The 17,215-nt window shown below is 49.0% G+C and overlaps 1 protein-coding gene across 2 annotated transcripts; it reads left to right on the top strand.

Annotated features, from left to right (window-relative positions):
• The first annotated feature begins 325 nt into the window (after positions 1–325).
• Positions 326–14,854, top strand: LOC121597883 (origin recognition complex subunit 2). 2 transcript variants are annotated; one of them, XM_041924159.1, is made up of 3 exons: positions 326–410; positions 10,733–11,392; positions 13,352–14,854. In XM_041924159.1, the coding sequence occupies exons 2-3, from the start codon at positions 10,747–10,749 to the stop codon at positions 14,752–14,754; spliced, it is 2,049 nt and encodes a 682-aa protein (XP_041780093.1). In that variant the 5' UTR covers positions 326–410; positions 10,733–10,746; the 3' UTR covers positions 14,755–14,854. The 2 variants fall into 2 exon arrangements, with proteins under 2 accessions (XP_041780093.1, XP_041780082.1); XM_041924148.1 differs by lacking the exon at positions 326–410 and having other exon boundaries at positions 10,592–11,392.
• The last annotated feature ends 2,361 nt before the right edge of the window (positions 14,855–17,215 follow it).

The following is a 17,215-nucleotide window of genomic DNA, read 5'->3' on the forward strand; positions in this document are numbered from 1 at the left end:
ACACAGACACATACACGGGCACAACACCAGATATTGGATACGATACGCGGCATTGAGTTTCCAGGCATCTTTCCCCCCCGGGCGGTAAGGGCGCACCTTGGTGGGCGCATTGAAGCGCAGCGCCGACCGTTTGAATGCTCGATCCAATATCCGGCGCGGCACACGAGCGAGTGTGTCGGCTCCAGCATGCAATGGGGGAAGCGGGAGGAGCTAAGCTAATCGGAAGCAGGGCTAATAAGGGTGATTGCCGGGTAATATTTGGTTACCGTATCCGGTATTGGCGGTTTCCTGCGGCGGCTTTTTCAAGACGCTCGGGAAGTGCAGATGCCGCGTTGATGCGGCAAGCTACATACAGTGCAGTCAATGGTTTGGCTTTGTCCAGTGATCCAGTGATGTTTCGGTAGCCTCAGGTAGGCATTAAAGCTATTGGTGGGGATTTCCTCCTACGACTAGTATTAATCCTCAGAATGAGCAATCGTTGAAGTTGTGTGTTTGGAGCCCTGGTGTAGTAGGAAATAGAAGATGAAGTGCTCCAACATTACTTACAATTTCTAGCGCTCAATACATTAATGTTTAAACAAAAAAATAGTGTCTAAGGCACCGATGGTGGAAGTTCTGGAACATCTAAAAATGTCTGGAATCAAAGTTTCTTCAAAGTCACAGTAGAACCTTAGAAGTTGTAATTTTAGCTACGAAACTATTAAGAAGTAATTTTACCTATGAAACTATTAAGAAGATTAAGATGTAGGCACTTGTTGGAATTTCTAGTTGCAAACATCTTTCGCTTGCAAGCTATCTGGAATATCAGCAAACAAGAAATTTCGGTGTCAAATGGCTTTTAAAGCTCTTGAGCATCAGGAACATCTGCAGATGTTCCAAGTATGCTACTGGTGTGTTGTAACCTTAATCCCACGTGTATAAGTGTCTAAGGCACTGGGATTGGAAGTTCTGGAACATCTGACAACGTCCGGAATTAAATATTCACAGTCACAAAATACTATAAACTATGAAGGCTTTTGAAGAACAAACAAACATTAGAACCTTAGAAGTTGTAATCTTAGCTGCGGAAGTATTCAAAAGAGCTTGAAACTTCACTTGCATTTGTCTAGAAATGAACAAGGCAATTGGAAGAATTTCCAAATACAAGCATCTTTCGCTTGCAAGCTCTGAAAGTTCGCTTGAAGCAAAAGCTCTTGAGCACCAGGAACATCTGAAGATGAAGATCGAAGCTTTATAACCCTAATCCCAATGCAGCTCTCACACTGTCCAATGCATTCTAACTGGTGAGTAGGGTAATTGAAACATCTAAACCTTCCAGCACCTTTATAACTTCTATAACTCCCGAGCTGCTGCAGCGTGATTTTAATGTTCGCTATGGAGAGTTGCAATCCCCAACGCTCGACAAAAAAGTGCCCTCTACGTACGGCCACACAACCATTCACGCGATTTCGAACGGTTTGTGTGTCATCATCCGCCGGCGTGTGAGCCTTCGACAGCCACCGAGATCTTGTTGAGAACTGGAACGAATGAGGTGCGCGCCCCAACAGCGGCTTTGTGGGGAAGCGATTGAAGAAGAAAACGAAACAAGGAAAACAACACACACACACACACACTCAAACGGACAGACAACGGAAGATTTAAAGCGCGATGCCGCGGGCAGAACGCACGCGGTTCCGAAGAACCGGCGGTTATTTATTTTGCCCTCTGCGCTGTCTTCCCGGCGGCGGTGAGACACCGGAGTCCGTTCGCAGTCCCTGGAGTGTGTAATAAATTTCCGACGCCTTCCACACCACCACTCGGGAAGGGGAGAGGATGATAACGATCTGGTTGAGGACGATAAAATGTAAAACCCTCTCACGTTCGAGCGCGCGACACCTTTTCGGGCCCTCGGTTGGCGCCCTCCTCGTCAACGTTCGCGGAGGACGCGCTTCAGATTTCAGCACACCAGTCAAGGGTGGTCCCTTGGCTGGGGGTGCGAGTCCCGGGGCCGGGCGGGCGTGGATAAAAGCGTCCGAAAGCTCCGGAATCGTTAAGATCTTGCCCGCTGCGGTGCCCGGCTTCCGAGGTGTCATCTCCTGCGGTCGCCCGAGACGGCCTAATTGTAAATAATTGATCGTAGCCTCAGGATAACGCCAGGATCATGCGTCACGTCCCGCAAATCCGGCTCGCCCCCTCGCTTCATCCGGTTTGTTTATTAATTTATTTATATATATTTATTTATTTATATATTCATTTCATGCCGATTCAAATAACGCTTTCGCCTGCTTGGATCATTCCAGCTTTTTTTTTGTGTTTGTGTGCTGTTGTTTGATGTTTGTAGTTTGGTCCAAACCGGCCGTACCGGCGTGCAGCGAGAGTCCTTTATCGCGCGGTAATGCCTGCTCCCTTATTAAACCCAGCTTAATCCTGGGCCCTTGAGGTGTTCGCTGCTGCCCGTCAGCCAGGCACAACTTCCCCTGGTGTGCGACCAGGCAAAAGGTCCAGAACATACGATTGCTTTTAACTTGCTGCCAGTGGTCGTTGCGGCAGCCGACGGCACAAAGAGCAAACAGGCGAAACACACGCACACACATTGCTTACATTTGCTTTGCGAGTGAGGCGGTCTCTCTCTCTATCTCTCTCTGTTTTGTCTTCCTGTCCATTTTTTATGCCTCCCTTTAATGCGTAGGATTGGTTTTTTCTGTACTTTTCTGTATTCCAAAAGATAACCATCTCGCTTAATCTCGACCTTGTCGGACTGCCGACTGCTGTCAGGCTGTCTCTCTACGGGCTCCTTCTAATTTTAGTGCACCACCAGAACCGTGCACAAAGTGTTAAAACCAACAAGTACACATACACACACAGACACAGGCACGTAGGCAAAGATAGACTAACATGGGTATTTAAAATCATCAATCTTACCTGCTTAATCCAGCACTAAGGGACATCTAGAGGGCTCCCCTGAAGCCTGATTAAGACAGAAGTGGGTAATGGGATTTTCGCCTCCCCTTCTCATTAGACGAGGACCACCTGGCATGCAACGCGGGTCGAGGGAGGCAGGTGTCGGAAGGCGTCCTCACACCCTCAGCATAACAGCCCCGCAAACCTCCGCGGCGGAAAGGCTCGAGAAGAACGCGTAAAAAAAAACAAAAACAAAAGGTCGGCTAGGCCCAAATAATGAGGATGGTCCCGGCTACTTATGGTAGCCGCGTCACCTTCACAACCAGTCGCCGGATCTGTTTTGGTGTCCGGCATACACACACACACACGCACACATAATCAACAGAAGCTCGAAAACACTCTCAGGCCATGTCCATTTCGGGAGTCGTCGGGAGTTGGCAAATGGAAATGAGTGGCCTCGACTCGGAAGCTGGAGATGAGGAGAAACAGGCTGAAGACAGCCGCAGGGAGAGCCGCACCATCCATTCATTTGCCCCGAGCAAACAAGGCTGCCCGGACCTTTCTTCAATAATGGGCTCGGTGCGTGTTTTTGTATTGTCTTAACTGTCCCGGTCCATTACCACGCTCCGGTAGTAGGTGTCCCGCTCATTATGCACTGTTTGTGTGCCGCTTTTTGGGGACCAGCAGCTCGGCAGCGACACATCCCGTGGTGCGATTTGGCGTTCGACGGTGTTGCTGCGTTCAATATCTGGCTCAAAAAGACGTTTGAAGTCACCCCGAGGTGCACAAGGCAGCAAAACAGCAACCAGGCGACGAACTCTCCGGGGCCTGTAGGCGCTGCACCAGGCGGGACGCAGGGAGGGCATAATGATCCGGTAAAGAACTGTCATTTACGTCCAACAGCTTAATTGGGTGTACGCCTAGGTGTCGATCTTCGGCCAGCAGCATCGGCCAGGCGATCGCACTGAGCGGGCGAGATGATGATGATGATGCTCATGATGAGAGAGAGAGAGAGAGAGAGAGAGAGAGAGAGAGAGAGAGAGAGAGCGAGTGCTAACGCCCGCACCGAACCTGCGTCGCTTCCGTAAACTGTGGAGCCACTGCCCGTTGTACAGCAAAACCGACGCGCACGGTTAAAGATGGCTGCTGGATGGCGTGGCTCGACGGCAGCAGCGCTCTTGGCGTGACTTGTTAGTTTGCTTGTGAAACACACATTCACACACGTCCACATTCAGTTTAATGGGCGCGGGGGGAGGGGGGGGGACATTCCTATACCCCCCCCCCCCCGCCCCCCCTTCTCCCCTCTATTTCGACTTCAGCTCTTTCGTACCGTGCGTTCAAAAAGCAAGGAACAAAAACAACAGCACCAAAACGGCACACCCGAGCGAAGGAGGGCGGTTTGAAGAACGCCGCCAAACGACGGTCGGCCCAGCGCTCAGCTCAGAAGTGCGAAAAACGCGCCCCAAACGATAACTACATATCTGCAGAGCACGCCAACACGCCGCGCGGGTATAGAATTTCTTCACTTCATGCTGTTTGCGGTGTCTGTCTTTCTCTCTTTCTCTCTCTCTCTCTCTCTCTTTTTTCTTTCCTTCTTTCGAAAAGGGGAGGGAGAGGGTGGCAGAGATAGAGAGGTAGAGATGTTGCCGGTTGGCATTCGGCAGCCCTGCGCCCCAGCTTGTCATTCTTACTGACTTTTTTTTCTTCTGCAAATGGCTTGCGTTGCTTCCTTCGGTGCAGGGGCATTCACGCCCGTTTGGAGCCTATTGTCTGCATCAAAGAAGAGAGATAGAGAGAGAGAGAGAAATAACAAAAAAGAGAGAGAGAGAGAGAGAGAGAGATCACAGGCAGGTCCTGGGGCGTTGCGCTACGGCTTCTTGGTGCGCCATCCATCCGCGTGCGCTTCCATGAAACACGCAGCCCAGCGCACATCTGCACTCCATTCATCAACAACCAAAGACACACACACACACACACACACACACACACAGACAGACATCCCAACACCTACGTTCTGAGCCTCACGATCTCGGTCCCTGATCTGCGGCCCCGTTTGAAGGACAAAACGCACAAAACGCACGCACGCACAAAACCCCCTTCTAACGCACCGCGTGTACTTCGCACAGAAGAAAGCAACCACACGGCAACGGACACGTACGAACAGGCAAAGTGTGTGTGTGTGTGTGTGTGTGTGTGAGGCAGGGTGTCAAGAACGAGCACGGAGGGTAAAAGGGGCCCACTATCTCCTGATCTGACCCTTTTGCGCCGCATTCTTGCCTTGGCCGAGGGTGTACCTTGCGGCATTATTCGACCTTCGGACGCAGCAGCAAGGAGCTTGTGGTGTGGAAAGCATCGTCACCACCGCCACCACCTCCACCTTGCGCCAGCGGAATTGAGGGTGTTTTCCGAAAAGCTCGAGCAGACCTCGGGCCCCTGGAACTAACTGGATCGGTCAGAGCGAGACAGAGAGAGAGAGAGAGAGAGAGAGAGTGGCAGAGAGGCATTGGGAATTCTGCTGCGGCCTGCCGGAACGTTCTTGGAATTTCGTTTCGACTTCACGTCTGTGCCAGTCTGTCTCTTCCGCTCTTTTCCAGGGGTTCTTTGCGCCGTCAAGGTTCCTCCTGCCTCGGTGTCCCTAATACTAAGGCCAGCACGCACCGGCCTCCATTGGCTACCGGCCGAACTGATTTCCGAAAAGCGCGCAAAGGCTTTTGTGGGCATCACACAAAGAAGAATGAAGGAGAAGGAACAACAGGGAGGGAGAGAAAAAAGCAATCGGGTCCTCGCTGCATCGTACTCCGGAGGTTCGCCGTTGTGACCCTTAATGGTTCTGGAACTACTGCCATACACACATATACATATATTGAGAGAGAGAGAGAGAGGGAAAGAAACAGAGGGATTGCTAGCTTAAATTGGGATAATCTGGCACGTTATTGCGAGCATTAGAGCACATTAGGCAGCAGAAGGCATTCCCAGCGCAGGTAGGCACCGGTGCGTTTTGGGAATGGAATGCAATTACCCCTCTAGGAGCTCTAGGATCTCCTCTGATGCTTCGGCTATTACACGGAGATACAATCAGATGCACTGTTTTATCAACAATCGATCCCGACACTGTTGGAATGTCCTGGTGTTGTCCCACAGCAACAAAAACGCAAACCAAAAAAAAAAACCTCAGCGAAAGTGTCTTCCAGGAAGTGTCCCAGGAAACTGTTGTTTCTGGGACCGCTGCGTCTCTTGCCGGCCCGGCACCATGCTAGCTAAATCTTTGCACCTCAAGGGCATCTCGTGCGGTCGAAACTGTCCAGCACACAAAACCATACGGCTCCGCATTCCAATCTGGGGCGCGTAGGGGACCGACATTTTTGATGGCCGGATATACTGGAATCGCCCGCGTGTGAAGATGCGCGTGAAATTCGTCGGAATTCGTCCAGAAAACCGCTCCGTCGCCCCGGGGATGGGCGCAGCAGGGAAAGTGGCGCGGGCAGCAGGTTTGCGGGGGGACATTCTTGAGCAGTGGAGTTTGAGGCCCGGGGCTCTCTCGGTACAGCAGAAATATCTGGCCGGCACGTCTCCTGCCATTTCGACAATGTTTCGGTGGGGGGGGGGGGGGATTTGTTTCCTTTTAGTTGGTTCCCTTATTCTCTCTCTGTCTGTCTCTGTATTCTGCGCTGTACCTTCCCTATGCAGCCCTATGGTGTGATGGGGGAGAGGGAGCACAAGTAGAAGAGGGCACAGAAAAGATCGACGATGACGATTGCCCGCCGACGGGGGGTCTCGCTCGCTCGCAACGCTCCGAAGATGAATGATTAATCCCGAAACGCTCCGAAAGCCCAAAGAAGAATGCCCACGGTGTGGTCCAAGGGGCGGAAGCAGCTGGGCGGTGCGGAAATGAAATGTACATTTCACACCTTTCGGCCCGGCGGGTGAGGACGGCCCTTGTTGCTGTTGTTGTTGTTGCTGCTGCTGCTGCTGCTGGTCTGTCCTGTCCTGTGGGGGCTGTCGGCGTCGGGGCGAATAAAGCGCTTTATAATTGTTATGATTTTATTAGGTTTCTCCGAAATTTCTGTATTTCTTGCCCTCTCTCGCTCTCTTTCCCTCTCTCTCTCTCTCTCTCTCTCTCTCTCTCTCTCTTTTTATGTATATACATCTTTCTCGTTCATTCGCTTGTTCTTGATGATCGTCAGGCACACTCGCTTGTCATGCCGACCAACTGAGGACCTTAAGGGCCTGATCGCTCGGTGTCAGCTTCGCCTGGTCCCGTACCAGACAGTGTGGCGTTAGATCACTCCATCCCGTTCAGACACAGTCTGGCGGGCTTTACCATGACGCCATAGCTGAAAAGCGGAAACTGATCGGGAATGTGTCCGTGTTTCTCGGGAATGCGGTTCAAGGGTCTGGGTTTGAAGGATTCCCGACCCGTTCAAGAGTGCTCCGAGAAACTTTGAAATTGGATGATGTCCATGGCCTCCTCTGGGACCTCTGGACGTGCATCGCCGGCCACCGGACACTCGAGCAACATATTTCGCTGGCTGACATCAAAGCAGCGGCAATGTCGCAGGAGCCAATAAATATTCAGGACCGCTTCTCTTGTGACAGCGGAGCGGTGTTGTGCAACCCGAACACGAATTAAATTGAAAAAAAACGCACTCTCCCTGACAGACATTGCAGTGTTGGTATGTGTGTGTGTGTGTGTGGGCAGGATTTTCTTTTCACAGCGTCCGTTGAAAATCCAATAAAGAAGAAGAAACAAAATGTGAAGAAATGTGGCTGGAGACTTTACCAAACTGTATGGTAGGGTGTCTGAAAGCCATCAGATCCCTTGTTGGTCGCGTGAATGCTCTCCCGCATTCTTTGGGTCCCGATTCGTTCCGATCCGGATCGCGAATTTGCGAATCCAGTAGAAAGGGAGGATGATACTATAAAGGGATCCCAAAACGATGTTCCGGAGTGTGTGTGTGTGTGTGTGTGTGTGTGTGTGTGTGTGTGCGCACTCTGTCCGCCAATCCCAAGAAAAATGGAACGTTGGGAACAATATTTTTTTTGGAAGTCCAGAAGAGAGATCACGAAAAATCTGATATTGACTCGTTGGAACGCCGCCTTACAGCGATGATCCTTCCCCCATTACCCTTCCTTCCTTCCTTGGAATGTTTGCCAAGAGCTCTGGTCACTTCTTCTCCTTCTTTTTCTTCTTCTTCTTGTGAGCAATATCGCAATCTTCCCAGCGGGTGCGCCAACGCTTTGGTTTGCGCTGTTTTCCAATGCTCTCCTTCCGCTCACCCAAGTGTTCCTTCCTTCCTATGGCTAGATTTCAGCGAGTTCTCGCGAGCTCTACCATCCTCATTAAAATTTGCCCCATCCCTGACACACACACACGTACACGGTGACCCTTTGATCTTGGCTGCGAGTGCGCGCAAGTTCTGACAGCTTGCGTGATTTCCTTCTCACGTCCACAGTGATAGATAGGCTTTAGGTGGTGGAGGTGGACGTGCCTGTCCCGGGTACTGCTCGCTTGACCACCCATTGCGGGGCTGCTGGCACGACTCGCCAGCACTCTTCTGCCATTTCGCGGGTGGTGGAAAAAGGTCGGAACGGGGCGACCCCAGCGAGAGCCGATCGATCACAAAGCTCGGTCGAGGCTGATTGGGTAAGGGTTTATGGAGGGAAGGGGAGGTGGGATGGGGCGTCACGATCGCATGACACACACCTTTGACAGCTCTACGCATTAGACGAGGCGGAAGTGAACCACCATCCCTAAGGTCTTGCCGATCAATGCAAAGCGTTTTGGAAGCTTATGGGATTTTGAAGATGTTTGAAGATTTAAATACAAATGATTCTAGAAGTTTCTCGCCATCGTGCCCAAGTTGTATCAAGCAATAAATGTTGGGAATATATTTGGAAGATCTTCGAGTTTACTTCAGAACCAAGAGTGGTCTTCAAACGCTCTTGGGAAATGCTACGGATATTCAGCAACAAACTTCTAATGTCAGTAACGATTCGAGTGAAACATTCAAGCTATTGTTGCAGATACGCTTTGACATCTGCAGTTGTGTATGTCTCCAAATATTGTTTTTAACAAATTTTGATGCTGCTTGAAACAAGCAGCATGAGTTATAGCTGTTTTCATCATTTCAGGAACGCTCTGAAAGGTTGTTTGTGTTACTTCTGCAAAGACCCTAATCTTAGTAGAGGTGGCAGAATATATGGTTTTAATGATTCTATTTATTGGTACAGACTGTCGAGTTCCTCTCTGGAATATTCACATCTAGAGCCTTCCGGCGCAAAACCAGTATATAGCTGGACACGGTCGACTCATGTTAACTCTAGGCATCGTTCAGTTCTCGTATGAACTTGCTTATTTCTCGTTAGCATCGAGTTGACAGATACCGATACAGATGTGTGGGGTTTTTTTTAGATATTATTTAAAATTGATGTAAAATTCAAATTGATTTTAAATGATAGTTTAGCTCGCTTATCGTAATTAAGAGATTCAGAAAAGGGGTTAGGCTTCAGTAGACTAGTGATGGGAAAATACTAGTGTTTGTGGGAAACGATCCCGGCTAGCTCCGAAGTTTCCTGAGATCAATTCCGGATAGTAGCTCCGGAATCAGTTTTCTGAATCGATTCCGGAATCGGCTCCAGAATCGGAATCGACTTCGGAATTGTTTTTGGAAATGGTTCTGGAATTGGAATCGGCTTCGAAATCGGAGTCGGGATTCTCGGACTGATTTCTCTTCTGATACTTCTTATTTCAGTTGAAGAACTGATGCTCATTTCGGAGGTAATTCCATTTCTGGAGTCAATCATAATTCCGTTACCGGAGCAAATTGCCATTCACAGGTCGATTCTGATTTTGGAGCGGATTCTTATTCTTGGCCCGATTTCGATTCCCGAACGAATTCCGAAGCCAAGAGTCAACTACGGAAGTAGCTCCGCGTTCAATTCCGGAATCGGCTCCGGAGTCACCTTCGATTACGGCTCCAGAATGGAAATCGATTCCAGTATCGAAATCGGCTCCAGAATTGATTCCGAACACGGAATCGAAATCTGGTATTCCGAGTTCACACCTCTACAGTAGATTAATTCCAGTTGATAAGATAAAGAAGAAAAAGAAGAAGAAGAAGAAGAAGAAGAAGAAGAAGAAGAAATAGAAGAATAAGAAGAAGAAGAAGAAGAAGAAGAAGAAGAAGAAGGAAAAGAAGAAGAATAAGAAGAAGAATAAACAGAAAAGAAGATAAGAGAAGGAAGAAGAGGAGAAAGAAGAATCATAAATCAATTTCCTGAATATAGATTTTTTCTGATCAGGTTTTAATACCTTGAACTTCTACGGAACATTTCCCAGAACCGATGGTTGTAACGTATGTAATGGCGTTACATTTGAAATCGTAGACCTTGCGTTACATTTGGTAAGCGTTAATCGAGTTACATGTGCCGCACGTATTGGTTAGCGTGCAGCGCTACCTGGTGTGCAGTAGTGTAAGCTGCAGTTGTGTCCACTTTCCGAAAGCGATCAGCTAAATTCATTAAAATAAATGCGTACATTTATATTCAAAGCGAGCAAATGTTATTGAATAGCTGGAAATGTTAATTTTTATCGAATAAAAAATTTCCCTTCGAATATAAAAAAATACCCCAAACCACAAGCTGTCAAAAGCTGGCTTGTTTTGAACCCGCTGCTTTGTGACAGTTCCAGCTGTCAGCAAAACGACAGAATTCGCGCGCGCAACAAGCACACAACAAAAGCAAACCGTCCGAAACCGCCGGCTAGGGTACGCGCGGTGTCTTTCTCTCTTTCTCCGTGTATCGTTTGGTGTTGTTGTTATCGAGAAGAAAACGGGCATAATTTGCGTTTCAGCTTCAGCGATCGAGATGAGCCGCCGCAAATCGGCGCACGTGCCGCTCAAGCTGGACGAGGAGGAGGACCGCCGGCTGGCCCAGCTGCTCGGCAGCGACAGCGGGTCGGACTCGTCGTTGGACGAATCGAGCGCCCGGCAACCCTCCAGCACGGACAACGACGGGGCGAAGGGGAGGCGCAAGCCGGCACAAAGCGGCGGTGGCAGCTTGCGGCGCTCCTCCCGCATCCTGTCCCCCAACACCCGGTACGCGAAGGATTACGTGACCGGCGGTGGGAGACGGCGCGGCTACCAGGAGCTGACCGACAGCGATACGAGCGGGCGCGACGACGGCGCAGACAGTGGTGGCGACGGGCGGATGGCCGGTGCGGCGGACGACGATGAGGAGTTCGAGCTGCTGAACAACAAGGTGGCCGCCACGACGCTGTTCGAGGCGCGGACCGACGTGGCGGGCGACGGCATTTACGGCTTCCGGACGCCGAAGAAGCGCGGCTCGATGAGTGCGCTGGCCGCCCAGGCGAGCAGTGCCCAGCAGCAGCGGACGCCACGCGCCGGCCCCGTGCCGGACCGGGCACCGCGGACGCCACGGACGCCACGGACGCCGCGCACCGCCGGCAAGGTGCCGAAGACGCCGATGCATCTGCGCCAGCACGCCAAGAAAGGTAAACACACGCACACTCGCTTCTCGCTGATCCTTTGCACATCACAATCAATCAAGCTATCAAACTGTTGGCATGAAGCCCGGATCGCGCTTGAAATGAATCCTGGATAGACATGGATGGCAGCTGTGGCTTCATAACAATACGCTTGCCGGTATGTTCCATCTTGATTGTGGTTCCCCAAAGTTGTGTCAGAATGGTCGCCTCTTGCCTCGCACACATCAACTAAGCCTTTTAACTCACCTTTAACTAACCTTTAACTCTACGACCGGATCCCGGGTCGCATATCTTAAGGAAATTCAATTCTCACGAAGGGCACGTGACTTGTTTTTTCAAATATTCCTAAATATTTAATTTTTTTAATATTTTCTTTTAATACACCTTATCTCTACGACCCGGGTATCTCGTACATTTTGTATGTGAAGTTTTACTTTTTTAATTTTCAAAACTTTCATAACTTAATTCATTATTAAAATTTGGTATAATGATAAAGGCATCAGTCTCATTTACTTTGTCGACGAAATGGGAATTTCGAAATTTCATTTACTATTTTTAAAATATTTTGTTTAATACATGGAACCGGTTTATTCATTGGAAACCTTCAACGCGGCACCATATTGAATGAAGTAGTCATTGTGTTAGTTCGTTATCCGGATCTACAACCGCTTTGCGATCTTGGCCTGCCTCAGGAGTGTCCGGAACCGCTCACGGTCGCGCGCCTTCGTCTGCCAGTCCGTTATGTACTTCATGAATTATTAAGTTAAGCAACCGGATACTCGGGTATTTTTTCAACTTGAAACTGCAATAACTTTTGATTCATTGCTTTCATTGGCTTGAAATTTTCCGTACTCTCCCAATTTTTTATTTTCGATTTTATTTTGCTGGTGCGTAAATTGTACTTTTTAACAGGCTGTATGTATTTTATTTTAATTTATTTTAAACTTCACCACCTAAGTTGGCAATCAGCATATCTATACATTTTGTATGGAGAATGAAATTTCTCTTCTTCTTTTCGTATTGTGCTTATTTTGGAGTCAAATTCAAGGGATTAAAAATTTCAAATAGACCGTTAGTTTTATCATAAAATGAAAAAAAAACTTTATGAATAAATGAAATAGACGAGAATATATGGTCGGAATTACTTGCTTACGGCCAGTTGCCACGTGTGCTCAAACGTTTGCTCACACTGGGGAACGCCAGTTACCAACTCTACGGTAATTCTGATGATTTTGATAGAATATAAATAGAAAATAATAGAAATTATTCATAAAAAATGTTTTTAAAACATGTTTTTGTGTTTTATTTTTTATTTTTGTTACATAAAAAAAAAACAAACAAACGTATGAAATGCGTTGTATATTATTGAAATGTGCATTTTGTTAACTTTTTTCATCATATTTGCTCTTTTTGAATCATATTTGATTTACAAGAACTAATACCAGCAGAGAAAATTATGGCAAAATTAGCATTCTTCTTGAAATTCTATAACTATTAAATTATACTTTTCAAGCGTATAATGTTTGATAACATTGACTATGAAACAATATAAAAAATTGAAAAATATATGTTTTTTTTAATCGTCTGAAGATTGTATGGAAAAGGGCACTTTCAATGTATTTTACATAAAACAGCACGAAAACCATCCATTTTTTAAATGTTATCAAACTCAAAAAATATAAAAAATAGTAAAATAGAGTCTATAAAAGTCCCATTTCTTCACCAAAGTAAATAAGAGTAATGTTGGCACCTTTGTACCAAATTTGAAATTTTAATTTTCAACGCAACAAAAGATATTGAATTTTTATTGTGAAAAACAATAGCTTCCCATACAAAATGTGTGGAACTCCCGGGTATGCCGGTCGTAGAGATGAAGTTGTAAATTTGATCAATGAGACAACGGTTAACCCACTCAATGCTTCCGTTAACTGATCTGTTGCATTTGTTTTTCCTCCCATTTGCCAGAACTGTCGAAAGCCTTGCAAGCGTCGCTGATGTCCGACTTTTCCGCGAGCGAGAGCGATTACGAACCGTCCGAAGAGGAGGAGGAGAGCGCCACAGACGAAGAGGAGGAGGGCGACCAGTCAAGCGAAGGCAGCTGCTCGGCGGACATCGAAAGCGAGTACAGCACCGCCAGCAGCGCCGGTCGCAACCGGCGCAAATCGCACGCCGCCGCCACAAACGGCACGAAGGCGGCGGGTGCTCCGTCAACCGCCGCCCCGAAGCTAGCGATCCCCGTCCCCGCCAGCCTGCCCGCACGGGGACCGGGCCGGCCGAGCCGCGCAGCCGCCTCGAAGCACAGCGCCCCGCCCGACCTGCAGTACATCGTGCAGAGCGACGACTACTTCTCGACGTTCGCGGCCGGCGGCAAATCGGTCACGTCCGACCACACGCTCGACCGGCTGCAAACGCCGCGGCTGCCGCAGGACGTGCTGCTGCGGCTGCTGGAGGACACGAGCGGCACGAACCGGGCGCACGCGGCCGCCGTGCAGGAGCTGCTGGACGAGCACGGCCGCCAGTTCGCCCGCTGGCTGTTCCTGCTCGACCAGGGCTACAGCGTGCTGCTGTACGGGCTCGGCTCGAAGCGCACGCTGCTGCAAAGCTTTCACCATCGCGCGCTTGCCGACCGGCCGGTGCTGGTCGTGAACGGGTTCTTCCCCTCGCTCACCGTGAAGGACGTGCTGGACGCGGTCGCGAACGATCTGCTCGAGCTGCAGCTGCCGACCGCCCTGCACCACGAAACGATCGACGAGATCGAGCGCGAGCTGGCCTGCCAGCCCGACCTGCACGTCTTCCTGCTCGTGCACAACCTGGACGGGGTGGCGATGCGGGCCGACCGCATGCAGGCGACGCTGGCCCGGCTCGCCAGCCTGCCGAACCTGCACCTGGTCGCGTCGATCGACCACATCAACGCGCCGCTGCTGTGGGACGCCTCCAAGCTGGCGCAGTACAACTTCTGCTGGTGGGACACGACCACGCTGCTGCCGTACGGCGTCGAGACGGCGTTCGAGAACTCGCTGCTGGTGCAGAACGCGGGCGCACTGGCCCTCTCCTCGATGGGCAGCGTGTACGCGTCGCTCACGTCGAACGCGCGCGGCATCTTTATGGCGATCGTGCGCCACCAGCTGGAGCAGGGCGGGCCGGCCCATCCGCACTACCCGGGCATGCCGCTGAAGGACCTGTACTGGGCGTGCCGGGAAGCGTTCCTGGTCAGCAGCGACATTGCGCTGCGCGCCCAGCTGACCGAGTTTACCGACCACAAGCTGCTGCGGATCAAGCGCTCCCTCGACGGGTCGGAAAATCTGCACATCCCGATCGAGCACGGCCTGCTGAAGCGGTTCGTGGAAGAGACGGCCAAGAAGGTGTAGTGGTTGGGGAGGAGTTAGTGTCCCATGTTTGCACTTATAATTACCATTTTGATGGTTTTTTGTTCTCTGAATTATTCCGTTTTTTTTTTGTGCGGCGAATAAATCGCCCTCCGTGCCCTTGTTGCGGTGGGAGCAGGTGAAATGCATTCTTCCTGCAACAAAGGCATCATTTATACTTTGATACTCGATAGAATTAAAGCAATAAAATAAACAGGCTGGCCGCAGTATTCCCATTTTGAAACAATTTCCATTTCAGTTAACATTTTGCTGAAACCAAATGTGCGGAGTTTCGTTGAATTAGATTTTAAAGAAAGATTGTTTAGAGACTTTTAGAGATTCGACCAAATGAACAAGCTCTCTTCTCGCTCTCAAAGGTTAAATGATGGTCTGTGGGGTAGAACGAACTGCATGTTTGTTCTTCCACTTTGTTATCAGTAGAATGTGGTTAGTCTCTCCCTCATCACCGCTACATCGGCTGTCCGTTTGATCGGCCATCATCATTAAGGACTTACAGTTGGACCTAGAATCTGTTCTACTTTTTGTTTTTGTAGCCTCTAACAAACATACTGATGACAAATTAAAGATTCTAGCTGGTGGTTTTATTACGACTAAACTATTGGTTCATTCTATTGCAGACTAGTGCGATCTACCTTTGCATTTTGTAGACTACGCGATTGCCAGATCTACAGTATCCCCTCTCAATCGCAGACTCCGATCTTGCTCAACAGTTTCAACCGCCTACACCTACTGCTTCTTGATACTCATCAAAACGAATAGCTTGTACGTCATCTGTTCGACCACATACACGGTCGTGTTGAACTTTTCATTGTTCGCCTCCAACGTGGTGCATCGTGACGCTTCAGCTGATGCTCAGCTTGCGTCCGATTGACCACGCGCGTAGCAAATTGAACAGTTAAAATCCTGCAAAGTACTCCTGTCTGTTCTTCCCCATCTGGTGCAGCTCCTCCCAGTCGTTCTTCTCCAGCGGCGGGTTGAGAAACTTCGATATTTTTTTAGTATAAAATGAGTATACAACTACTTACTTACTAACTCACTTATCCGGCACTACAACCGCTTTGCGGTCTTGGCCTAACTCAGGAGTGTTCGAAACCGCTCAAGGTCGCGTGCCTTCGTCTGCCAGTCTGTTATCCCGGCCACCTCAATTTGGGCCTACTACGCCTCCTCTGTCCTTGTGGACGACCTAAAAAGACTTTAGCCTTGCGGAGCTTGATACGCTGTACAACAGTGAGGTTGCCGTACATCTCGTATAGTTCGTCATTATAGCGGTTCCTCCATTGTCCTTCCACACATTCGCGGTCAAGTATCCTTCTGAGCCTCTTCCTCTCGAACGCGGCTAAGAGGGTTGGACAGTGTCAGATTTGGACAGTGTCCATGACTCAGGGGCGTATTTGAGTATCGCTACTATATAGGTGCTATATATTCCCAGTTTCGTACGTTCGTGACAGGTTCTTAGAGGTGAACTGATTTTTCAGGCTGAAGAAAGACTTCAAAAGTACGTTCACCTATTTGTACGTGACGCCTACGTAAATTCTGATTGTTTATTGGTAGGACCGCTGATGTTGCCACCATCAGTTTGGTCTTTGCCTCGTTTATCTGCAATCCAAGGTTCTCTGCCGCCTGTTCAATCCCCTGGTAGGCTTCTGCTACATAGGAGAGCCCCAGACCAATGATGTCTATATCATCAGCGTATGCCAGGATCTGGATTGACTTGTCGAAGATAATTCCCAAAGTCGCGAATGGCCCTCTCTAGCGCCAAGTTGAATAGAAGACATGCAAGTACGTCCCCCTGGGGCAGACCTTTGGTGGTAGCAAAAGGCCCTGAGAGTCCCATCCATCTATCTTCACCTCGCAAGTGACGTTGGTCATAGTCATTCTTACTAGCCTTATCAGTTTGGCCGGGATCCCGAGATACCGGCCGGGATCGAGATACTCCAAGATCTGCCGCATGGCGAAGATCTGATCAGTGGTTGATTTTCCGGTTGATACGTCAACTGGTGTAGTTGAAGGGAAATAGCTCGAAACACAAGGGTTTCGAAACTGTCATTTGTAGCGCCTTCTTTATTTGACATATACCAAAGCAATGGAATGTAAACGGTGATACACATGCACTTCTGAAATGTTGGTGCTATCAACGCGGTGTTATAATCTTGACGAACGCACCCAGGCTAGGCGCAGCTAGAATAGTTGAAACTTTCCTGAACGTTCGTAAAACCACTAAAAGCGCAGCATAAATACATAATAACAAACACCTCTTTCCGATACAATATGTACAATATCAATAGCCTTTAATTGGGACAAAAACACATTCCAAAACTTCGGACTGTCAGGATAGGACTATAGCCTTCCTAGATCAATCGTCTTCTGATTTGTTTAGTTATGTTCTCCTACCCAAGTCAAGGCTTCTAAACTACAACCCTTCAAATACATGTACGATCAAGTA

This window comes from Anopheles merus, chromosome X (assembly GCF_017562075.2).
Source record: "Anopheles merus strain MAF chromosome X, AmerM5.1, whole genome shotgun sequence".
Taxonomy (NCBI): Eukaryota; Metazoa; Arthropoda; class Insecta; order Diptera; family Culicidae; genus Anopheles; species Anopheles merus.

Bases quoted from the DNA above. Each gene is read 5' to 3' on its own strand.
- LOC121597883 (XM_041924159.1), top strand. From the start codon at position 10,747: ATGAGCCGCCGCAAATCGGCGCACGTGCCGCTCAAGCTGGACGAGGAG. The intron at 11,393-13,351 runs GTAAACACACGC...CCCATTTGCCAG, and splicing joins GCGCCAGCACGCCAAGAAAG to AACTGTCGAAAGCCTTGCAA.